The sequence below is a fragment of the Telopea speciosissima genome, chromosome 1 (assembly GCF_018873765.1).
Source record: "Telopea speciosissima isolate NSW1024214 ecotype Mountain lineage chromosome 1, Tspe_v1, whole genome shotgun sequence".
NCBI classification, from domain to species: Eukaryota; Viridiplantae; Streptophyta; class Magnoliopsida; order Proteales; family Proteaceae; genus Telopea; species Telopea speciosissima.
Genome location: NC_057916.1, coordinates 86,259,190 through 86,283,572, shown reverse-complemented (window position 1 = coordinate 86,283,572; position 24,383 = coordinate 86,259,190). Strand labels below are relative to the sequence as shown.

The following is a 24,383-nucleotide window of genomic DNA, read 5'->3' as shown; positions in this document are numbered from 1 at the left end:
TAGACGGGTGTTCAGATATTTTACTCACGTTGAGTCAGTTGCAAGAATAACACGATGATTTTGGGTCTTGAATGCATTTTGAAATTTAATTCTTCTCTACTTTTTGTCCGCTTAAGTTTAAGAATGTGTTATAGAACTAGAATCTATCGTAAAAATTCATACCAAACATAACCTTGGTGTGCTTATTATTGGACGTGGGAGGATGAAATTGTGGTCTTCCCAACAGTCATGTTAGCAGAACTGAGGGGTTGGGCTCAGGGGAGAGTGTGAACTGTGAATTGGGAATTTGCGACTGAGAAACAGGGTTGGTGTTCTTACGAATCTTGTTGTCTACCCAAAGTGTCAGTTTAACGCTTTAGCCGCTTACATTTCTCTCACCTCTCACCTCTCACCTCTCACCTCTCACGTGCTCTGTGCATTTGTGCTGAGAGGTGTGGTGTGGTGTCTGACTCTCTGTACGCTTCGACTGCAATTTTTCTCTCTGATTGCTATATATATTCCTGGTAACGTTTAGGTTTGCAGTTCTTTGTTTTTGTAATTTCCTTTATTCCTCCGCTGTTTTCACATCGTTCGTGGCAATGGCGGATGGTTATTGGAGGTACGGTGACGCAAAGCAGACTTATATGCCTTCTCTTGCCGGAAAACGTTCTCGCTCCGACTATGGTAACCTTCTCCTGCACTTAATCTTCCATCATGGATTTGTTTTTGATTTCAGTCTCGTCTGGACTTATTTTTCAGATGGAGGTATTTTAACTTCTCAAAAATCTGCATGATCGCCCCATTGGGTGCATGGGTTCGTTAGGTTTTCAGAGATTGAAACTTTTGGAACGGAGTCTGTTGTTTAGTTGTGGGAAAGCTCCCTTTTTTTTTTTTTGTTTCCTTCTTTGTAATCTGTTTTAGATTTTCTACCTACGGTTTAGCTTAGAAATGTCGATGCGGTTGTTGTTCTTCTAGTTTACGGTTTATGGCATGCTTTACGTGCTTTCTTTCAAATTAGGGTACGTTACTGATCAAATCTCAAATCCCATATGTTGTAGCGTATTCATAAATGGGATCTCCCTACTTGGTCAGTTGGGGGAACGAGGATAGATGGACTCCGATACTTATATACTGAATTACTTTTTCCTGTCTCAAGTGTGTTAGGTTTACAGGTTGAATTGGAAATTAAAGCTTTGGTAATAACCCTTCGAAGTTGTTTGGTATACTTCTTCATCTCGTTGGTTCCTAGGAAGGTTAATACGTTATTGTGCTTTAAACTCTTATGTTGGTCCTCTCAAGTTTGTTTTTTGTTCGGGTCACAAGTCTACATCTGCAGGCAAGTAGCGGTAACATTCTGAATGAGTGTACATGGTCATTATCCATCTCATGTTATTTTCCTGCATTTCTTTTTCTTCTTATAATAATCATCAACTCCTGCAAATAATGAATTTGTTTCTTATGCAAATGAGTTAGGTTGTATTTTTGAAGCTTTTGTTTCAAATAATTTGGAGTTAGGTTTAGTTTCTGGTGGTTGGTTGCTAACTAATATATTTGGGGTTGTGGCTTATGGGTATCGAAGAGTTTGACATTGCAGAGTAGAATTACTTGTTGCAGTTCATTGTTCATCTTTGGGATGAAGTTTTACTGTTTTAGTTTGAATAAATTTTCTTTCCCATCTTGTACCTTTCCTGCAAGAATAAGAAAAAGGCATAGCTTTGGTGATGTAATTTTTATTTGTATCACTACCTAGTGTTAGGGCATTTTTATATCTTCTGCATTATAGTTCACATGTTCGTAGATGCATGTCTATTGATGCTCCCTCTCCTTCTCTTCCTCCCCCCTCACTCCCCCCCCCCCCCAACACTCCCCCAGGGAAAAAAAAATAAAAAAAAATCTATCTCTATCCCTATGTCCATGCATATTATTTTCTTAATTTTTTTCTGGTATTTTCTGAATGGCATCCGCGGAACTTGCAGATGTCTCTGGCAGTCGTGAATTTCCCAGTTATTTTCCTCGTGATGACGAAAGAGGTGCACCCCGTGTTGCAAGAGATACTGAATCCATTGAAGCATCCTATGATCGTTACCTGCGCCAAGCGGTATATAATGCCCTAAAATATTAGACATTTTATGCTTCTGAATTGTCATTTTGGATCTAATGATATAACAGTCTGGTGAAAAAAAATTCCAGCAAATGTCATCTTATGGTGGTGGAGAATCTGGGAGACCAATGAGTGGGGGACTGACCAGTCATCCTGTTGATGATCCACGCATGATGACTGTTGGGGGCATGGACCCAGTCATGGCTGGAAAAATCCGGAACATGGGGTTTAGTGGTGGAAGACCTGAGATGCCTCTCCCCCCAGATGCTTCGAACACTCTTTTTGTGGAAGGCTTGCCTGCGAACTGTACACGCAGGGAAGTTTCCCGTATCCTTCTATTAGCAACATTATGTGTCTCCTAGTTTTGCACTTTCTTCCTCTTGTTTTGAATTCTGTTATTGTTCCTTTACTGGGATATGCAGATATTTTTCGTCCTTTTGTAGGATTTAGAGAAGTAAGACTTGTCAGCAAGGAATCTAGACATGTAAGTTTATTTTTTCACTTTGTTATCATATTCTGCAGCCTGTGGCATGTTGGTTCTCATACTTCTATTTTTTCAGCCTGGAGGAGAACCGCTTGTCCTCTGCTTTGTTGATTTTGCAACTCCAGCCCAGGCAGCGACTGCATTAGATGCCTTGCAAGGTGAACATGACATGCTAATCCTACTTCCTAAAAGTTTTGGAAATCTTGGCTCCATATGTAATCACATGTCATCTTTCTGTTTCTCCCTAATGTCTCTTGTCTTGAATCTAGCAGCATCAGTAGTTATATTCTGATGGTATCTGATAGGACAGTGAGCTTTAGTGCAACATTTGGCTTGAAAAAAATCTACTGTGCTTTTTAGTTTATACTTAACTATGCTTTTGGGTCTTAAGCTGCCCTCAGCTACATGGTATGACACTTTTTCTATTTATTTTTCATTATTTGTTGATTGGTTCTCCTTTTGAATTAACCATATATTAGCAGGCCATGTTCTGATAATGGTGAAACTAGATTGCAAATCTGAATACATGGTAGCGCTGAGATTAATCCTTAGATAAGCCAGTGGGTTGGTTCAGATTCTCTTTTATATAATAATCGTGGGTGACCGGTACAATTCTTCACATCAGGAAATCTTCTGGCATTTATATGGTATGTAGTATTGAATGTTTCTGAGGGAAACAGTAGAATAGTGATGCGGATTCAGGGTTTGAAAACCCTACTTTGATCGCTTATGGGCCCACCCGATCGAACAAAATCTAAGCTATAGAAGGGAAATGGCAATTTTGTAACAACTAGAAGTTTCTAAGGGATTGTTAGGTAAGGAAAGAAGGAGGGACACAGAGGGGATTATTATTTATTAATTGGGGACAAACTTGGAAGCAAATATAAGGTAGAGGACAAAACAGAATTAATGGAAGAGAGGGATAATTATTTTAAAACAACAAATAAGAGGTAAAGTCATATAGATGGACAAATAATGAGAAGAGAGGGAGGTGGAGGTAGTTTCGGGAATATGAGATAAGGGCTATTAATTAAAACCTACAAAAAGGGTACTATCTAAAAGAGGGTGAGAGGGACACATCGTCTCCAACCTCTGGACAAACCAGCAATTCCCGAAGAAAAACCAGAAGGAATAAAACTTCATTGAAGTTCTTCATCTGGTTCTACGGTTTAAGGAGAGCTTGATACCGAAGATGATTTAAGGTTACACATCTTCCATAGCCCAGACTGACGGACAGGAACTCAAATCGAAGTCTGCAACTGTTACCAGGCGATGGTTACAGGGCAGATTCACTCTCAAAGATGCTATGTTGCCACAAGGGGTTTGTTGGGAGAGGGGATTCTAGTACTTGAATCACTCTTGAATAATGGACAGACGAGGGTAAGGAAGAAGGATCAGAATAGAAGAAGAGAAAAGAAGAGATGTGAGAGAATCAAAACAGAGAAATTAAGAGAGAGAGAGGGGAGAAGGAAGAATAGAGGGCTCACACGAGCATTAAAACCACAAGAGGTTTCAACCAAACAATTTAATTCTGTCCAATCTGGTTGTTTGATTATACTGGTATTTAAAGAGGGCGGGCCTTGGTGCAGCTGTAAAGGTTGCTCCATTGTGACCAAGTGGTCACGGGTTCGAGTCTGGAAACAGCCTCTCTATGAAAGTAGGGGTAAGGCTGCTTACATTATGACCCTCCCCAGACCCCGCAATGGTGGGAGTCTTGTACACTTGGTACGCCCTTTTTACACTGGTATTTAAAGAAAACAATTAAAGATTCCTAATTAAACTCTAAAACTGAAACTAACCTTAACTCTAATGGAACTCATAAGTCATAACTGAAATAAAATCCTAAATAGACTTTATCACTAAATAGCTTATTAAAACTAACATGATTTACTCAACTAATAAAAAACTCTACTAAATAAATAAATGAAATATCCTACTGAACCTTAAGACCTAATTGAACCCGGTTCGTCTTCATATGGGTCTCCCAACGGGTTTAGCCCGGTCCAAGGAATTGCTCCTGCATCAATACTCCCGGTGTTGAGAAAAACTTGACCACGAGATTTATAAAATGAGAGGATCAACACCATTCGATCGACATCCACAAACATCAGTTTTGATGGGGGTGATGATCCAACGTATATAACAATCAATCGTCACAATCTCCTAATGGTCATTAGCAAATGACATCTCTTCGATGTGAATCTGATTGTGGGGTTTCACAACTAGAATCGGACCGTCGATCAACTCTTCAACTACGAGTTTGATCGGACCGTGCACTTCTGCTTGACCGTCACTTTCGTTGTCCACCTTTTCTAATGCAAAAATCGACCTCGAACCAGTGAAGAACCAGTGAGAGATCGATTGCAGCCAAGATCAACACAACAAGGAAGAACAAATTGAATATAACTGAAACTTTATTGCTTTATTTTTTTTTTGTTTACATATGAAAGAAACATAAAAAGGATAGGAATATGAAGAAGGGATATAGAAGGGGGGGATAGGATCAGCTCTCTTAGCCCATTATTCAGGATGTCAATGGATATTCGAAAATCTGTATTCGATCTGTGTTCGTTTCCGTTTAAGAGAATCCGAATCCGTCCGAAAACTAATCGGATACGAATATGATAATCCCCCTATTCGATCGATTATTATCCGATTCATTTAACAATCCAATGGTAATAAAATGTCTGAAATATATCTGTGTTCGTCTATCCGATTAAGTTACCTTATTGGATTTTGTTTTCTTATTTTTATAATTTTATAAGTTAAGGTAATGTGATTATTTTTCTAGATTTTCTATTGGTTTGTATATATTGTTTTATGCACTGAGATACATGGAATCAAAGACTAAGAAACGTAAGAAGGAGTAGAAGAAAGGGTAGTTTCTGAACTCTCAATTCTCAACCCTTACGGCCTTACCCTCATCAACAAAACGGATAGGATATTATCCGAATCCGTTTGAAAACTAAGAGGATGTTATCTGAATCCGTTCGAATATAATCGGATACGAATATGATAATGCCACTATGTGACCGAATTCTATCCGTTTACATCCTATTCATCCTCTAACCTAGGGCCTCTCACCCATGGTCTGTCACCGTTGCCACATCTCACAACCTCAACCATAACTCTTTTTTCTTCAATCTCTGTCCTTCTCTACTCAGCCTCATACTCTTATTTATAATAACCCAATTACAAAGCAGCCCAGTCCCAATCTAATGAAGAAACTAAATAAATCTAGACAAAGAAACTACTAATTCATAAAACCTATAAAATAGAAACTTCTATAAAATCTAGCTGCCATACATCAAATAGAAACTTCTATTTTAGAGAACAAAATACAAATAGTAACAAATTGAAATTAGAAACTTAAGCCTACTTTCTAAATATGAAAATAGAAACTAAACTTTGGCAGCATTAGGATAGAATCGTTCTCCACTTGATGGGCCCACAAGATCTTCTAAAAAGCATCCCCACACAAGGCAAATATGGGCTGTGATACTGTTCACATGAATAGTACCGTGACCAATGTTTGGTCTTTTCTTCATATTTCGATCTACATCATTTTCTATTATCATTGATCCGTCCTCTAAGATATTTAGCACGCTGCACACTTTATCACAAGTGCGTTTGATATTTTTGGTAGACTCTCGCAAATCTGACCGAAGATCCCGGAAGTCCGATTTGATATCAGACAATCCATCCTGAAATTCCTTCACAAACCGCTATAAAAGAGTAATAAATTCACGATCGAATATCATCGGAAATAAAGGATTTCGGTCTGATACCAATTGATGCGGATTCGGGGTTCGAAAACCCTACTCGGATTGCTTATGGGCCCACCCGATCGAACAAAATCTAAGAAATAGAAGGGCACTGGCAATTTTTCAATAACCAGAACTTTCTAAGGGACTGTTAGGTAAGTAAAGAATGAGGGATGCAAAAGGATTATTATTTATTGATTAGGGACAAGCTTGGAAGCAAATTTAAGGTAGGGGACAAAACTGAGTTAATGGAAGAGAGGGATAACTATGGTAAAACAACAAATAACAGGTAAAGAAAAACTAACAAGAATGGAGGGAGGTGTTGGTAGTTTCAGGAATATGAGTTAAGGGCTATTAATTAAGGTAGGGTACAAAACTGAGTTAATGGAAGAGAGGGATAATTATGGTTAAACAACAAATAACAGGTAAAGAAAAACTAACAAGAATAGAGGGAGGTGGAGGTAGTTTCAGGAATATGAGTTAAGGGCTATTAATTAAAACCTAAAAAGAAGGTACCATCTAAAAGAAGGTGAGAGGGACACATCGTCTCCAACCTCTGGACAAACCAGCAACTCCCAAAGGAAAAACCAGAAGGAAATAAAACTCCATTGGAGTGTTTTATCTGGTTCTACGGTTTAAGGAGAGTTATGTAGTCCTAGATTGGTAGGAGACCAACTAGGAGCCAGTAAACCAGGATCTGATATGAATAGGAAGGCTGAATAGGTCAAAATAAGGTTTTAGGTGAAAATTAGGGTTACGGGTTTTTGGAAGTGGAAATTGAAAGGATCTAGGGTTTAGAGTGATGGAATTTGGGGCTAGGGTTTGGATTGATTATTCCTAGTGTAGGGAATGAAATTCGATTCAGGTATGGTGTGTTTCTGATGGTTGGATTGGTCTGTGAAGAATTTGGGTAATGGGATGATCTCCAGAAATAGGTGGAATGTTGTGGTTTGAATGGGGTAATGGGGAAACAGCTTGGTTCGAGTATTCCAATTGGGCAAGAGAATACTTGATCCAATTATGTGAAGGTGTTGTTAGCTGAATCGTTTGTTAAGAGTTTTGGGAGATGGGTGGGAAAATTAGGGTTTTGGGGTGCTTTGGAGGATTAGGAGAAGAATGGATATTGATGGGATGATTCAAACTTACTATTGTTGCAAGGGCAGCTCAGTTGGTCAGTTGGTTAGAGGATCTTGAATAATTCTTGAGTCTTGATTTTGAAATTGAAGGAGATCTTCAAAGAACTTGAAGGAAAGCTTCAAAAGAACCACCCGGGCTTCACACCGCAAGGTGTCAATCGGATCAAGCACCGATCCCACCAAGCCTCGATCAAACACAAGACAAAAATCTTCAATGTAGAAGAAGAGCAGCAAAAGCTTTCATTAATATCAAAATTTGTCCTCAATGTTTGCCCCCCTTACGACCTTATATAAAAGACTAAAAAATAGACTCTTACACTAAAAAAGAAAGGCCTAACCCAATCCTTAACTTATTAGGTAACTTAAACTGACTAGGAAACTGAAATAGACTCAAAACAGAGTCCTAATCCAGCCCCTCTAAACGCTTAAAAGAAAACTACTAAAATCACTTAAATTGAACCATTGGTTGAATTGGTTCAATATATGAACAAAAACACCAAAATAAAACTAAGTATGGAACTAAAACAACTAATCCCGTATGCAACCTAATTACCCATTGTTTAGGCCCATAAAAGTAGCCTATTACATTGAAAACCCATGGATTAAGGGCCCAATGTGTATACAACCCAACCCTAGACTTATTTCTAGGGAAAGAAGCCCAATTTGCTGATAAACTTGCATCAGAGAGCTTGATACCAAAGATGATTTAAGGTTATACATCTTCCATAGCCCAGACTGATGGATGGGAACTCAAATCGAAGTCTGCAACTGTTACCAGGCGATGGTTACAGGATAGATTCACTCTCAAAGATTCTATGTCTCCACAAGAGTTTCGTTTGGGAGCGGGGATTCTAGGACTTGAATCACTCTTGGATAATGGACAGACGATTAAGAGGTTAAGGGAAGAAGGATTAGAATAGAAGATAAAAGAAGAGATGCGAGAGAATCAAAACAGAGAAATTAAGAGAAAGGGAGAGGGGCTCACACGAGCAATCAAACCACAAGAGGTTTCAACCAGACAATTTAATTCATTCCAGTCTGATTATTGTTTGATTGCACTGGTATTTAAAGAAAACAATTAAAGATTCCTAATTAAATTCTAAAACCGAAATTAACTTAAACTTTAATGGGACTCATAACTGAAATAAAATCCTAAATAGACTCTACACTAAATAGCCTATAAAACTAAAACAGAAGATTACATGATAAACTCAACCAATAAAAAACCCCACTAAATAAATAAATTAAATATCCTGCTGAACCCAAAGACCCAATTGAACTCAGTTTGTCTTCATATGGGTACCCCAACGGGTTTAGTCTGGTCCAAGGAATTGCTCCTGCATCAAATAGTGTGAAGGGCATCATCCTATATGCGTAGTTTTATCTAACCTTAAAGAAAACAACCGGAGAGGGCTTTCTAAATTGCCAATTTAGGTTCATCAATGCCCTTGAAAACCATCCCTACTCGCATTGAAATAGTTGGATGCGATTTTTGTGAAGAGCTTGTTGCTTGCTTCATCAGCTATTTTCTTTTTGATCCTTGACTTTTTATTACTTTGTTTCCATCTTCCATTCTATTCCTTCCCCCTTTACGATGTCATAGTTGGCCTTATGTCTTTACAACCCTATCTGTATTCCATTTTACGTTCTTGTTGGTTCCCTTCTCTTCCCCAGTTTGTGTTATGACGAAGTGAACAACAAACTGATGGAAGCCAATCATTAAGTGGGGTAAAAGTGCATAACTGTTGTGAGGAAACCTGGAACCTTAAACCTGGTAATTGTGAGCTTACTTAACAGAGGCAGTAGGCTTGCTTTTCCAATGCTATTGCCAAGCTGAAACGGTAAAGTTGTTAACAGGTTATGAGCATAATATAAGGGGACTTGGATGAGAAAATGGTTTGTGGAGCCAGCACTTGCGATTTAGTTGTATTAGAACCTAGTGGTGCTTGGCAAGTATGGTGGGTTTTATTGTGCAGATTAATTCGTATCATCTGTATACTTTGATGCGCCTTCTATTCCGTTCGAAGAGTCACATGCGTCGGGTAAGACTGTCCAATTCGATTTTGCAGGTTATAAATTTGATGAGCATGACCGGAATTCACCCGATTTAAGGCTACAATTTGCTCGTTATCCTGGTCCGAGATCAGGTGGTGGGCCTCGTGGCAGGCGTTGAATAGTGCGGTTTTCCAGGTGACATGCTACTTTGTTTGCACTCAGACCCTTTTTATTCGTCAACGTTAGATCTACTGAACCAATGCGCCACCGAATATAATCGCACTGAAATCGTTGAACGGCCAATTCTTTGTAGGATCCACTTGAATCGGGGAGGTTTCAATTGTGAGGGATGTTACAACTGCATTGTGGAATAAAGAATCACCCAGATATTGTTGAACAGACACTTCTCTGTTGGAACCACTCGGGTCAGGAGGTTTCCGACTATGAGGGACAATCGTACTGTTTTGTGTGTGGTTTCTGCCTGCGCTAGGACTCTGCTAACATACTGATAGCTGCACTATTTGCATTATTAATTGGGCTACCATATATATTTAGAGTTTGAGACTGAACAGTATCTCCCCTTTTGTTTATGTTATGAGATCAGGATTTCAAGTAATGAGACAGTCAAATGGGAAAACAAATTATTTGGATCAGCAAAACGATATGGTCAATGTCATGCTAGTAGTTGCTCATTTTCTATATTTTGGCTTCTTCTTGAAATTTTGCCTTGCGCAAAACTAAAATAACCAGTTTTTGTTTGATTGGTTTTTCATTACCTGATTTTATTTGTTTATTAACTCGTTAGATATTAATTTTTAGGGGTTCTGTTGGTATCCTTATTTACATGGATGAAAGTAGATTGGAATAGATTGCCAGAAGATTCTTTTAGTTGTTGTTGCTCTTTGAGGAATAAACCAACTCCTTGTTGCCAAATGTGAATTTCTTTCTAAACTTACTAATCGCATATTTGTATGACATCCCCTTTAATGTACGGATCTTTAACTGGGTTGAATCAAGGTTGATCTGGAATGAACCAAATGGTTCACTGTTGCTGCTTTAGTTGGTGAACTTGCAATGAGCCAGTTGTTTTTGCATCCAGCTTGCTTGATGGTTATGTGTATTGTTGCCTTCGGCAAATTGGTATTACTATGAGATATGTTAATTATCTTTTAAAATTGGTGTTGGGATGAAACTTGCTTAAAATTGCAAGGAAGATATTGGCAAAGGCTTATTGAGAGATGCAAAAACATTTTCAAGGTCAATCGTGATGTTTTAAGAGTTTACCAAAAAAATGTTGTTTTTTAGACACTGTTATATAGTTATAGTCGTTGGTATATTATATAGAGATTTCTTATTTTCACCTCTTAAGGTGACAAATAATTTGTAACTTTACTTTTTTGCCCTTAGTACAACATGTTTTTTTTTTCAATGAGGGTAAATACTATCCTTTCACATTATACGAAAAAAATATGCCAAACAATGACAACTTTTGAAAATGACATAATGATAAATCACTTTCAAATTAATTTTGAAAACCCTTTTATATCCTTAATTTAAAGAATTTTTGGGAATAAGACAAGGGACAAATAAAAGGTGTCAAGTTCTAACTTCTAAATACACCTATAGAGGTGTCATTTAGAGAATCCTTTATATATATATATATATATATATATTACTCATCCCTGCCCCTGAATTTGGAAATGATAAGTTTCACGTATTCGGGACATGATTGGCTTTGTTATTCTTGATTCGTAACCTTGGAGCCTGATTCAGTCTAAATACCCCTCAAATTTTTTATCAGTTGAATTTGAGGAGTGCAGTCTCATCAGGTCATGGGATTCATGGCCTTCTTGAGCTTTGCTCTGCCCTGATTGTTTTGCTGTAACATATGCATTTCAAAGGATTACACCAAGTCCCCTGGAATCGAAGGCTCATGGTTGAAAGGGGGAGGATGGGGTGTGGGTATATTTTAATATGCTATTTATTAGTAGCCATGAATTCTACCAAAAAATAAATAATAGTAGCCATGAAGAGTGAAGTGGGACACATCTCAAACTCTTATCAAGAATCATCCCCGTTTAGGTTTTGGAATGTCCTAGATTCCTATTCATATGCAGCATGAACTTTAGTTTTCAGAATTGGATTGCTGAACATTATTACAGTTGAACGGGTCTCCACCACCTGATCTTGGAATATTACTTCATCTCAATATCTACTTAAAAAGTAGATTTGGAAGTGTATTGAAAGATTAGTGACCTGTGCCATTGAAGGGTAGGGATGTAAACGGATCGGATTAGACTCGGATAGTGCTATATTTGCATCCGCATCCGATTAGCTATCGGACAGATTCGGACAGTGCTAAACGGATATGGACACGGACATGGATCGGATATTTTATTCTTTTATAAGTAAATATAGTTTTTTGGATAGCTATAGGCTATAGCCTATCCGTATATCCACATCCATTTAGTTTTCGGACGGATTTGGATAGTGTTAAACGGATATGGACACGGCTATGAAAACAGATTTCAGCTATTCATTTACATCCCTATTGAAGGGTAATCTGGGGAAGTAAGAAATCAAGGGGAAATGAGAGGTGAAAGTTTGTTTTATTGGGAATCAGAAAACCAATTCACAGGGAATTTGTAAAAACATAGGTTAAGTGCAGGGGGAACTGACAGAAATTTTCCCAAGAAGGGCATTACGATTTACGATTCCTTGTCCTTTAAAAAATGATTAATATTTTGGGCATAATGAGAATTACACGAGACCAATCCGGTTTCTAGACAATATCTACCACTCCTCCTTTTCCAATTCACTCCTCTGGAGCTACTAGTTTAGAGATATAGCTTGATTGATTATTGTTGCAGGTTGACTCATGACCGGTTCTTCCTGATCGCCTTCATGTGCAGCTTCGCTTATTACTTTTTTCCTGGCTTCCTATTTCCCATGTTAACCTTCCATGTGTTGGATCTGCTAGCCTTTCCTAGCTGGCTATCTCCGTTGTAGGGAATAGATTCAACTTGATCAGAAAAGATTATAGCCTTTCCGCCTTTAGAGATAAGACCGCTATTGGCCCTTGACTGGTTCACTGCCACATCATTCCTTTGCTGACCTTGGTTTGCCACATCAGCTTCGTCATCGTCATGTACCTCATTGTCCCTGCTGCGTTACTGGCTCAACATCTACCATGCCAATACCTTCCTCATCTACTCCACACAACTCTTCACCCCTGTCGCCCAACGCTACATAATCTCTACCATAATCAACCCTGAATTCCAGATTGACCTAAGGGTTACAAGCACAACGACCCTCTATACGTCAGCACCTTCTTTGCTATTGGCTTTAACGTCAGCTTCGCTGCCCTCACTTCTAAGTCCCACCATCGATTATGTCCTTGTCTTCCATGGAAGGTACGGTCAAACTTAGAACGGACATGGAGAAGTTAAGGATACTTCTTTATCTTTTGAGTTGTTCTGCCTAATATGTCGTTCATGATCTTTGGTCTCTACCCAGACCTGATGAAAAAAATTGGATCACATAATATGGAAGATATGGTAATAGCAGCTTACTCCTCATAGTTACAAGAAGAGTCAGCAACTTTAGTTCTTCATAACATAGAACTCCACCTTAACAAATCTCAAGTTAATATCACTGAGTGCGGTGTGCAGGGAGATACTGCAGCTAAGCAAATCGGTCTTGAAGGAGGAGAGGAAGATGGACAAACACACCTGAGGCTTATAAGTAAAAGCAAGTGCTCAAACTGTGGTTCATCTGCATCCTCTTCCTCATCATCTCTGCAACCATCTTCTATTTTCAGTACTGTCAATTGGTTCTTAGGTAGAGCCAGCACTCATTTAAATGTATATAACTATATAGGATATTTGGACATTCCACCAAAAAAAAAAAAAAAAAAAAACACTGGTATTCATTGCCTAGTACTCATTAAAATGTATCATGACAGGCCAATTGTTTCTCATGATTCTAACCTAAACAGGTAAGGACCGAGGAATCTTATCTTCCTTGCCTCGATATGCACATGAGGGTGCAGTTGCCTCTTATCCGTCTTATAGGTGACCTGCTACTCTTAAATACATTGGCATTCACATTGTTGTTTACTTTTTTGAAGATCATATGGTGGAAAAGAATACAACGGTAATTTTCATTACAAGTAGAATCACAAGAATCAAGAATCTTTACCCCAAATTCAACTTATACATACAAATGCCCTGATTGCAAAGAACCATACGCTGTCACTGCCTTTTGTATAAAGTATATTCTGGTCAATAATATACAGAAAAGAATCGAACTTACCCTATTTTTAATAATGAGCTTGCTATGGATGGACTAGTTTGAGTTATTGTACATTGTTTAACCCGAATTCTCAATCGAAGCTTCAGTACAAATGCTATGAGGACCTCCGCCCCTTCGGCTGCTTGATTTTCTTGCAAAGCAAAACTGAACACATTTTAGTAAGAATACTCTTTGTTTGAGGCAAAGAATATTCTCTCAGGGCATCCTTGACTATCCAATGTACCTATTGTTCCGTCTCTTTCAATGTCCAAGAATCAGGATGTACCTTCTCTAAACATGGTTCTGCTTCTCAACAATGTGTGTTCACAACATTTAACATCAGATTACTTTAAAAATAAGAGGACTGCTCATGAAGCACATTCAAGTGAGCTAATATTTTGGCTGCCAAAGATTTCATGACACTGTTTCCCCTCTGAGTTATATCTACTAATGGCATCTGAGCTGAAGCCCCATACTTTTGCTTGAACTCCACCTGCCGGAAAATCCTCTCCAAAGCAGACAACGATTTCTCCTGCAATTGGGTAGAAGGAGAGCCTAATAACCTAATGATTGTTGCAATGGCATTTGCCTCAGCAAGCGCCTTACTACCACACTGCAATCTTTCACCATCAATCAATGTCATCAGTGCCTCTAAAGCAGCTTCACAGGCTCCAATATCTAGCTCCCCAAGCACCCTCACAAGGGGTCGCACCGCACCAGCCTCCAAAAGACAGAACGAAGACTCCACAGAACATATGCCCATGTGCACTGGGCAGGCAGTTTCAGGTTGGGGTGACCAGCACCATAATCCGCCATGTTTCTTTATTGGTCTGCTCAGCCTAATTGAACTCTCTGAAAACTGAGAGAGTGAAATGGCTGCATATCTTTTTGCCAAAGCAGTTCCAGAGTCCAGCAACTGTACCAGCACAGGAATAATGCCAGCTTCCGCCACTTTCCTCTGCCACTCTTGATTTGTTGCAACAGTGAAACGGCATATTACTGCTGCGGCATTCTGAGTTAGATGGTTTTTACCTGAACCAGTATAATTTCTATCACTAAGGAATCTGAAAACGACCGGAAGTGACCCAGCATCAAAAAGCCACTGAGTGATTTGGGTTTGGTTCTTGTGGAGGTTAGCAACGATACCAAGTGCAGCAGCAATTTCTTCGTTATCATTAGAAGTTCTGATGATCCTGAATAAGGTTTTAACACACCTCTGATCAACATGCTCTGACAGTGTGTCATCATCACCATCTGTTGTCAAGCAATAGAACAGCTTCACAGCATTTGCTCGTACAGGTGCATTATCAAGCTCACATAATTGAACCAGTACTTGAACTGCTGAGCCCTGTAAACGGTATACACATCAAAGGCATCAAAATTTCTAGTCAATCAACTATTATATGTTATTGTCCAGGAGAAATTGGTAAACAAAGAACATGTTCAGTATTGGTGATTTTTTAGCCATTTGGAGGCATAAATTATTTGAAAAAGAAAGGCTTCACTTAAAATGTTACCACTGTATAGCACAGTTTTGGGGATTTCAACTAATAAAAGAGAAGGAGAAAGATGAGAAACTAAGTCATTTTTGGAAATTTAGAAAAAAATTCGGCCATTTTAAAAATCTAGAACCCAAAGCTTTAAAAAAAAAACTGTGAAAGACTCATGGTAGAAATGGAAACCAATTATGTGGGACCTAATTAAAGAAATGTTAAAAAGAAGCAAGGTTTAGAAGGTTAACTAATATAGGCTATCTCACACAAAAATGAGGACCAATCTAAAGATCTTTAAGTTCATTACAGAATCAAATGTCCCAAACCCAAAGCTTTAACACCCAAAACCAGGTAGATCACTGCAATTAGTTTCACCACATACTGGCTCTGTTGCTTTCCAAGCATTCGTTAGATTACTGCAATTAGAATCACCGCATACACAATTGCTTTCCACGTAAAATGGGTTGAAATGCATCACATACTTCAATCTACAGAATAATCTGTGACATTCATTATAACATGGCTAAAAACAAAATTGGGGGATTTGTCCTGGCCAACCAATGATTTAATCAAATATTCATCTACTTCTCATGGAAAATATTAATTTTGTGGCATCAATTCAAAGGTGTTTGAACTCAATTACGTTGCTACAAAATTGGTGACCAAAAGGAACTTAATTACGAAATTAAGCTGAGTGAAACGTCCAAACCTAGAAGCATTAACACACACACGCACAAAAAAACTAGTGTCCCTCGATTTAATATTTTATAAAATTAGTAGCCAAAAAGAAAAACTTAATTACGTAATAGAGCTGAGCAGGAATTTCTTAATTCCCCCACAGGGGTAGCTCAGTTGGCAAGGACCAACACCTCACAATTAAGAGGCCATGAGTTCAACTCTCCTTGGGGCCTATCTATCCAAAAAAGAAAACTGGATAGATAGGCCAGAACGAAGTAGCTATGTCACTGGATTTAATTTTTTAACAAGATCAAATGCCCAACACTACGTAAGAGAAAACTGGTTGGAAACACATACTTCTATGAGCAAATAATCAGAAATCCATCATAGATTAAGAACCCTGATTTGGTAACATGACAAGAGCCTGACACCTGACAGCTCTTTGTGAGCTAGATTAGGCAATGACTGTCTTTATTATTGTTGAACATACAGAAGTACACTCTTCTAGAAACTCAAGTTTCAAATGGTATTCTAGTTGTGCAGTAGATCTAATAATATTCAATAAGGTAATAACCTTCAATGATACATAACTTTTCAAGGAACTAACTTGGTTCTGTAGTACATGACTAATAGCCACCAATACTGCCTATATAAGTACATGTTGAATGCTAATTCCCAGGGACTTTTTTTTTTTTTGTAAAATTCCCAAGGACTCAGACTCTTAGAGGAATGCAAAAAAGTCAATTTACATAGATAATTGTTTTCAAGAAGCAGCAGGCAGCACATCTTTGAACAAATGGATAGAAGAGAAAACATCAACAAAGTGCGTACCTCTCTAAGTTTAGATCTTAAATCTGTTGCAGACTGGGGTTGGCACATCGCATTAAAAGTCCGTAAAATGCTTCTTTGTACATCAGGTCCCGTCAAATTAACTAATGAAAATAGTCTGAAAATATCCTCATCAGATTCCAACAATGACAGTTCTGTCTGACTGGCTTCTTCCGTTGCAGTTGATATGGCAAGATTCATTATAGTTGCTGCTACATGTTCTCGCAAGCTTGGGAAAGATGAGCTTTGACGGTGGAGGAGGTCAAGCAGTGGGCCAACTGCACCTTCTCTGATCATCCACAAGCCATTCCGTGGTAAGGTTGAGAGGTTCTGAAGAGCTTTAACAGCCACTTCCTTTGTCTTCGCATTAACATGTGTGGCCAAGTGAAGAAGTGGTCCCAGCACCCCTTCTTCGAATAAAGTCGATTTACTGTGATCACTTAACTCCATTTCTGCCAAAGTCGTTGCCATGATTATTTTGATGTTTTCAGGTCCTGCAGTATCATGCCTGTGAGTTCTTACAAATTACGAGTGCTACAATTATATGTTTCCTCTACATAAACACTTGTAAAACTTTTTAGAGTTACAAATAATGACCTTCCAAGCATATCCAGAGCATAATACATATTACAAAAAGTGAGCAATAATTTAATATATTGGTAGCAAAACAAACCACTGCAACAAGTGGATTGAAAGACATTAGGATTAACAACTCCTATTCACCAAGTACATATATAAACGCTGAACAAGCTCCAATTTTAGTACATCCAATCCATTGGAATTTTTGTTTAAATGAAGCTGCATCAGAAGGAATATTTAAAAGAAAAAGATAACAAGAAGAGAAATATACAAACAAAAAGACTGACATGCAAACATTTCTCATACTGATAAATTAACCTGGAAAATGTCTATCTCAAGTCTCAACATCCTCATCTCAGCAACAATAATTTGATGACCATGTTGTTTCTCAACTGCCCTATGTTCTAATCCTCAAAATGCTGCGGGACATGAGTGCAAGGCTGCATTTGCATGCACTTTCTGTTGTGTTTGTTTTAAAACAAGTTGCTTCTGTTTTCTCCTGTCAAAATTAATAAAACACCTATTGGCAACCCAAAACAATTACTAATATTTTGAACCAAGAAAACGACAAAGGAAAGAAAAGAAAACCAACACTAAAAAAGGAATCTCCTTGAAAGCATTGCCTTTGGTATCAGTTGGTGTTCAGAGCCATTGACATGGCACTGAGATCCTTTCCAATCTCTCCCACCATCAACAAAGTTTGGATTTTCTGCAATTGGAGTTGATTACCAGAATGTGTAAGAACCCCCTCTAATGAAGTAATGATCATTGTTGGCACTTTGTGACTTGAACACCAAATAGTCTATACTCTCCAGTTACAAAGCATATGTAAAGTCTAAATGATGGGACATTGGAAAAGGTAATGGCAGAGAAGACCTTTACTCCCAAACCCCCCCCCCCCTCAAAAAAAAAAAAAAGAAGGTAGAGAAGGTGCTGAATTCAAGGAACTTGTCGCAATGTATGGGCCTCAGAACTGGAACATAATGGGGGAGAAGTTTAAGGAAAGTTAGGCAAGAGTTGTAGATGCCAAATTGAGATTGTTCAATGAATTGGACCCAAGGATCAATAGAAATTGGAAGAACTTTTAATGAAGAACAGTTTATCCCACCTGATCAGTGGTAAAGAAGATTCAGCTGCAACCTGTAAGGGTGCATTCCATACCTGGAACAAATTAATGGGTTCTCAGAAATGTATATGAGATGCAATGAGGATAGACAACGTGATGATTCTTTCCTTCTGTAAAGCCGAATCTTATGTTCAAAGGTTAAATTACAAAATGCCATTGGAATTTGCATGTGCTACTTAAATAATGTGGAAAACAATAGAACTGTTGCCAAAAGCTTCTTTGTTGTGTTTCCAAAGTTCTCATCTTTCTGTCTTTTTGCTTTCTGGATTTTTTTTTTCTGATCCATATTTAACTGGTTTTCTTTCCAATATACCTTGCGAGTAGGAACTCTGACAATAGCTCATGAAAGAAAGGTCAGTTACTTCTGAGACCCCACCATACATAAATACAGAACAATGTCAAACTAGTGTTGTCCATAAATAGCATAACAAATTTGTATGCTTGTTGCTTTTGACCAGGTTTGACCGAAGGAGAACCGTTCACAGGCATCTTTTGGTTTTGTGCTTAGGTCAGTTTTAAAATATTGAATCATATCATTAAAAAAAAAATTTTGGGGGGCGGGGGCAGGGCCGGGGGGGGGGGGTGGAGTGGGAACGTCAATAAGTTTATAACCTACAAGTTCTTTTAGAAAAGGATTCAAGCAAGTTTCACACCATTCAGCCAACGCCCACTAGATTAATTTATAAAACCACGATGATTTATTCAATCTATAAGTGCATGGTCTCCTCCTCACCAAACATTATAAACTTGAACTTTGGCGGAAGCATAGTTGTTATGGCCCCATGGCAAGGCAAAGGCACTAAGGCAAGCGCCATGTTTCTCTCACATTAGTATTATTTATAAATGTATATGAATATATGGGCGATGAGGTCATGTGAAATGAAAAAGGTTTCAGTGTAAAGGAAACTTTGAGGATCAAAACATAAATTCGTTCGTCTTTAATTCTAAACTTGTTAAAAAAGCCCAAGGGGTTTTGTGTCGAAATGAGGAGAGCATCAACTGGCGAATTGCAGCGCGAGTTGATGACCCAGCTACGACTCTTGTTTCCCCTCCTCCTCTTCTTCCTATGCCTTCATTTCCCTCTTCATCCTCTGCCTCCTCTTCCTTCCTTTTTTTTATTTTTCAGTGATCAAGGCAGGCCTAGATGATAACCTTGAGCATCCCAGAGTGCTTTGCCTCCTAGGCTACCATGGGAGGAAGTTCGACAGTGATCTGGTTCAGCAGGTATGATGGCGTTTTAAGAAATCACTTTCGAGATTCAGGGTAGTGTTTTCATGTTTTTTAAGGTAAAAGGATTCGTTGGAAGTTGAATAGAGGGAGAATGCAAATAAGATCTCTTATGGTAGAAGGAGAATTGGCATTTGTTATAGGTCAGATGATATCTACAGTAGCAGGTCCCTGGTACTTTCATCACCCTATTAGGGGGCATATTTACTTGCATCCATGATTGACAACTCATTTTAAGAAGTCCAGAACAGGAAACACTAGGCTTATAAATTGACCAGGGGTTGTATCATATGATGGTTTCCCTCTCCATGGGTCCATATCTTCAATTATAGCAGATTAATTCCCACAATATAGTGCTACTACAAGTGCGGAGGTGTTTCTTGTTTGTATTTTAAATGAGGGATGTATCTCCCTCTGGCCTTTTTTTCCTCAATAAAGTTGTGGTTAATTCAAAAAAGGGAAAAGAGAAAAGAAACACAACAACATGATAACAGAAGTACCTGAAGAAAGGCGCTGCAACAGAGGTGTGAAATAATTTGCTTTTGCCATCTGTATTACATTCTGATCAAGAAACGAGAGATTCTCCAAAAGCTCTTTCGCATCTCTGGCAGCTTGGGTGTCGTCTTGGCTTGTCATGGTCACCAAGAGGAGTATGCAACCCTGAACCTTCCCAATGTAATGACGTACCACATCACTTTTTGACAGTTCCAAAAGCAATGCTACTGCTAACTTACTCTCCCCAATACGACGTGCAAGTGACTTAACAATAGATTCAATGGCCTTTTCTACATGAGCGATTTTTTCCTGCAAATCACATATTTTGGCTTGACAAATACATAAACTAAGAAAACAATCTTTCTAACCATACCCAGGCTTTTCGAGATGAAGGTTCTCCTTGCAGGCTACAAAGTATTTTGTATTACTATGACGGCATTTTCACATTAAACAAGCCCTAAATAACTGTTTCATTTTAAACATGTCAAGCTAATTCTTAGCAAAGTCCTCTTCTCTGTTTTTTCAATTAATTGATAAGGAGACGTAAACTGAAGGTAGAAGAAGTACCTTGTTATCATCACCATCCCTTGCCAAAATGCGAAGAATGACCAAAGCATGGTTCCTCATATCGCGATTTTTAGCACCAAGAAGTGTAATGAAAATTGGAATGTAGTTCTCCAATACTACCCATTCGCGGTGCAAATCGCTTTCTTCACAAAGTTCCTTCAGCTGGCTGAGGGAATGAAGCACTTCTTGCTCATCCTCTGAGTGAAGTTTGGTTTTCAAGGAAGCAATTGTAATCATTGTGTTCCTATTTTTCCATTCTTGAATCGACTGTCGCAGAGTTTTATTAGGCCGTAAAATTGATGTGTCTAATGGGGTAATGGTCAAGGGACAAATGGTGTTCCCCTCTGCAAACCACTTCTGTATAGCAGTTTTCTCAAATGTCTGTCCAGAGGAAGTCTCCACAGGGTCGTCCATGACTTCCCTAGTGATTGGGCAGTAAAATGACTGAAGAGGTTCTAGTGGTTGGCTACCTAAAGATATACGCTTATTGAAATACTTGATCTCCTTTTCCTCAGGGGATGAAGCAGCATCAGCCCTTCCAAGCAATGCAGCGATCTGATCCATTTGTATAGCCTCAACCAGGTCCTTCCTCAGCCTTGTTTCTTCTATTTCCTTTTTGAATTCTTCAAATTCCTTATTCAATGCTGAGCGTTCAGTTGGAATCCCGACAGCCTCCGCAATGAGAAGCAGCAGATTATTTGCATAAGAACGATCAAGATTCCTCTCCTGTATTCCTGACTCTATTTTCTCCAATATATCTTCCTCTGCTACAGCTGCCCTAAACTCTGCTCTTAGCATGTCATCTTTCAGCTTGGTGATTTCTTCAGTGATACCAGATGAGAGATCCAGTGAGGCCAAAGGGATGAGGCTTAATGCCCGACTGATCTCTCTTGTGGTGTTCTCTAAGCATTTAACGATCTTCCGGCAATTTACTAGAAGATAGACCTTGTTTCTCTTGCTGCAGTCCGAAATGAGCTGCTTCGCAACGTTGATTTCCCGACTTAGAACCTCAACAGCATTTTTTAAGCTCTCTGAGGCATTGATGTTTTTCATGAACAACTCTGTTAGGACAGGAATGATCCTCTCCAAGTAAGTTGAGAGTTCAGCAAAACTCTCCCTTTCAATGAGGACAACTCTGGCGGCATTTACTGTGTCAACTATGGCCTGCACAATCCGAGAAAGGACTTCTGAAGCCGGAACAAGTGAAGCATCAAGAATCATGTCCATTGTCATCTTGTTTTCCAGAAGCAGAAGCTAGGAAGCCAAACCCATAATGTGGCGATAGTTATCAAATTACCTACATCAGTTCCACGCCACGAAGGAAATTCAGTCAGAGAAGACAGTTCTCAACCATATTTTGAATATGGGACTATGGAAACGATGTGAATCCAATAAAAATGCCAGTGACCATGAAGGGAATTGCAAAAGTAAATTGAAGAAATAACCCGAAAGTCCAGACCAAGATGGCACCTAATCAGGAATCTAAGCGAAACTAGAAACTAACGAATTTATTGTACAAAATCTGTACGGATAAGGACAGACAGAAGAAAATGATTTTAGGGATAACAAAAAGTAAATTCAAGGGGAATCAAAACAGAGCAAGATTCTTCAAATTTCTAAAAATCTTCAAAACGAAAATTACGAGTAATCTCCAACAATTCCGGGCTTCTTTCTTTCGTGATCAAGTAGCAAAGCCAAGTACCGGTTAAAGCCATCAGTCAGGACTCAGAAGTCAAGAGTGTATTTAAAAGTGGAACCAGGAAATTTCTTCCCAAAAATAGTATTTTCTTGCTCAAGGTAGCCGAAGGTGTCACAGAGAGAAAGAGAGGAACTAACCTGTAAGCATAAAGCAGCGAATTCGAAGGAAAATTGATTAAAGTAACAGAGAAACATCGAATTCAAACATAACCATCGTCAAAGTTAAACAGAGAAAAAAATGGGCGGAGGGCTTCTCTTCCAGGTTCTGAGCAAACGCCTTACTCCACCAAGAAGAAGGTCGCCGCCTTCGCAGAGAACTCGGAAGTTGGAAGGAAACACCGAAAAGCATAAAAAACGAAATGGCGTTAATATCTTTTCTCGAAGGTTCGCTCCTTCTCTCCCTCTCTCCGAACTTCGACTCGTAGAGTTGTAGTCTGGTCTTACAGTCTTTCTTCCTAACTCCTCCTGTAAGTACGTACGCGAGACCCGACAAAGAAATGTTCTCTCACGTATTAAAGTATTTTCGTCCCAGCAAAACACGATGCGGGAAAAGGTATTCAGTGGTATCTGTGTAAATACGTTATAGGGTATTGGAGACTCTTCTTACTATTCATGAAAGTGACCAGGGAATATTCACGGGTCTTTATCACCTCCAGTTTGCTGACCGGCCCAGTTCCCCAGTTCCTCTAACAAAGGGGGGCTGAAATGACCTCTCTACCCATGCCCAAACACCCTGCCCGGGTGGGGTCCACCATTCCCCTATTAGAGGAACTGGGGAACTGGGCCGGTCAGCAAACTGGAGGTGATAATTTTCCGAATATTCACGTACGCTCTTCATGAAATTGATAGGTCAAAGTCAAACATCTACGGGTGCCCAAGGCAATTTCCCTCGTAGGGTCTCTCCCTCTCCCTAATTAGGTATGAATATGACCTTGTGGTAAGACCTTAGTTAGTAAGTTCGGGAACGACAATTAAACGGGAACGGATACGTACGGTAATTAAACGGATTAGACGGTAATAATATTTTTTTAAAATTCGATTTTATAAAACACATACGATAATAATATGGCATGTATTTAATACAAATATAATACGACATAGACGGCAATAATACTTTTTAAAAAGCGGACATATATTCATTATATAACATGCATTCACCACTTAATAAACAAAATAATATCATGATTTTATGAACTAAAATAAACATAATAATATAATATGCTATATAACATCTCTAAGATTATCATTTAACATACCAAAATATCAATAATCTACAAGAAATGAATGTAGATTGTTTGAAAATGAGATGAGCAAGTTGATTACCTTATCATTAAATCATTCTTCCAACATTACATTTCTTTCTATCTACAATGAGATAACCATATATTTTTAACCAGATGTGTTCTTGTGAAGGGGGATGAGTTCCCACTAATTAACTAACACAAGACAAGACGGAGAGTTCCAGATATGGATATCCACTGTACACATTAGCTACAAGAGACAGAAAAACAAGAATAAAATAGAATAGAGATTGAGCCGTTCTCGCCAATATCACACCAGATTCATTTGCTTCACTACCACCATCAAAGTTCAAAGACCAGAGAAACAAGAGGAGAGTACAAGACTTAAGTGCCGCTTTGTTGAACGGAGATGGCGAGGATGATTGGAGATGGAGGGCGGCTACTGTTGCCTGCTACGGTTGGATGTTCAACGCAAATCGAAAGGGACGAAAGGGAAAGTGAAATCGTTTCCCTAAATTCTAATATTTTGAGTAAATTTTTTTTTTTTTTTTAAAATGTATAATACTCGATCAATTAAAAAATGCATTTTTTTTAATAAAAATATGGGAAAATATGGGGACGGGAGTATTATACGTTAAAAAATATAGGGATGCATATAACACACGTATTATATGCGAATTTACTAACTAAGGGTAGGAC

The 24,383-nt window shown here is 38.6% G+C and overlaps 2 protein-coding genes across 4 annotated transcripts; one reads left to right on the top strand and one right to left on the bottom strand.

Annotated features, from left to right (window-relative positions):
• The first annotated feature begins 395 nt into the window (after nucleotides 1-395).
• Nucleotides 396-19,437, top strand: LOC122662849 (protein MATERNALLY EXPRESSED GENE 5-like). 3 transcript variants are annotated; one of them, XR_006333094.1, is made up of 10 exons: nucleotides 396-488; nucleotides 546-663; nucleotides 1,956-2,077; nucleotides 2,170-2,407; nucleotides 2,503-2,564; nucleotides 2,641-2,722; nucleotides 9,534-9,654; nucleotides 9,773-10,015; nucleotides 10,339-10,347; nucleotides 19,425-19,437. XR_006333094.1 is itself a non-coding variant. In XM_043858557.1 (8 exons), the coding sequence occupies exons 2-7, from the start codon at nucleotides 579-581 to the stop codon at nucleotides 9,635-9,637; spliced, it is 693 nt and encodes a 230-aa protein (XP_043714492.1). In that variant the 5' UTR covers nucleotides 396-488; nucleotides 546-578; the 3' UTR covers nucleotides 9,638-9,654; nucleotides 9,773-10,118. The 3 variants fall into 3 exon arrangements, 2 of the variants coding, with proteins under 2 accessions (XP_043714492.1, XP_043714498.1); XM_043858557.1 differs by lacking the exons at nucleotides 10,339-10,347; nucleotides 19,425-19,437 and having other exon boundaries at nucleotides 9,773-10,118; XM_043858563.1 differs by lacking the exons at nucleotides 10,339-10,347; nucleotides 19,425-19,437 and having other exon boundaries at nucleotides 405-480; nucleotides 9,773-10,118.
• Nucleotides 13,598-22,035, bottom strand: LOC122662833 (U-box domain-containing protein 44-like). The gene is made up of 5 exons (XM_043858545.1): nucleotides 20,746-22,035; nucleotides 20,184-20,487; nucleotides 16,755-17,245; nucleotides 14,096-15,100; nucleotides 13,598-14,007 (listed from the first exon to the last, which is right to left on the bottom strand). The coding sequence occupies exons 1-4, from the start codon at nucleotides 21,976-21,978 to the stop codon at nucleotides 14,102-14,104; spliced, it is 3,027 nt and encodes a 1,008-aa protein (XP_043714480.1). The 5' UTR covers nucleotides 21,979-22,035; the 3' UTR covers nucleotides 13,598-14,007; nucleotides 14,096-14,101.
• Between the last annotated feature and the right edge of the window lie 2,348 nt (nucleotides 22,036-24,383).

What these genes read in the sequence shown, in the direction of transcription:
- LOC122662849 (XM_043858557.1), top strand. Translation starts at nt 579, where the DNA reads ATGGCGGATGGTTATTGGAGGTACGGTGACGCAAAGCAGACTTATATG. An exon ending in ATCGTTACCTGCGCCAAGCG is followed by an intron (nt 2,078 to 2,169) that starts GTATATAATGCC and finishes AAAAAATTCCAG; the next exon opens with CAAATGTCATCTTATGGTGG. An exon ending in TGCATTAGATGCCTTGCAAG is followed by an intron (nt 2,723 to 9,533) that starts GTGAACATGACA and finishes TCGATTTTGCAG; the next exon opens with GTTATAAATTTGATGAGCAT.
- LOC122662833 (XM_043858545.1), bottom strand. Translation starts at nt 21,978, where the DNA reads ATGACAATGGACATGATTCTTGATGCTTCACTTGTTCCGGCTTCAGAA. An exon ending in GTTGCAGCGCCTTTCTTCAG is followed by an intron (nt 17,246 to 20,183) that starts GTACTTCTGTTA and finishes ATGATACTGCAG; the next exon opens with GACCTGAAAACATCAAAATA. An exon ending in TAAGATCTAAACTTAGAGAG is followed by an intron (nt 15,101 to 16,754) that starts GTACGCACTTTG and finishes TACCGTTTACAG; the next exon opens with GGCTCAGCAGTTCAAGTACT.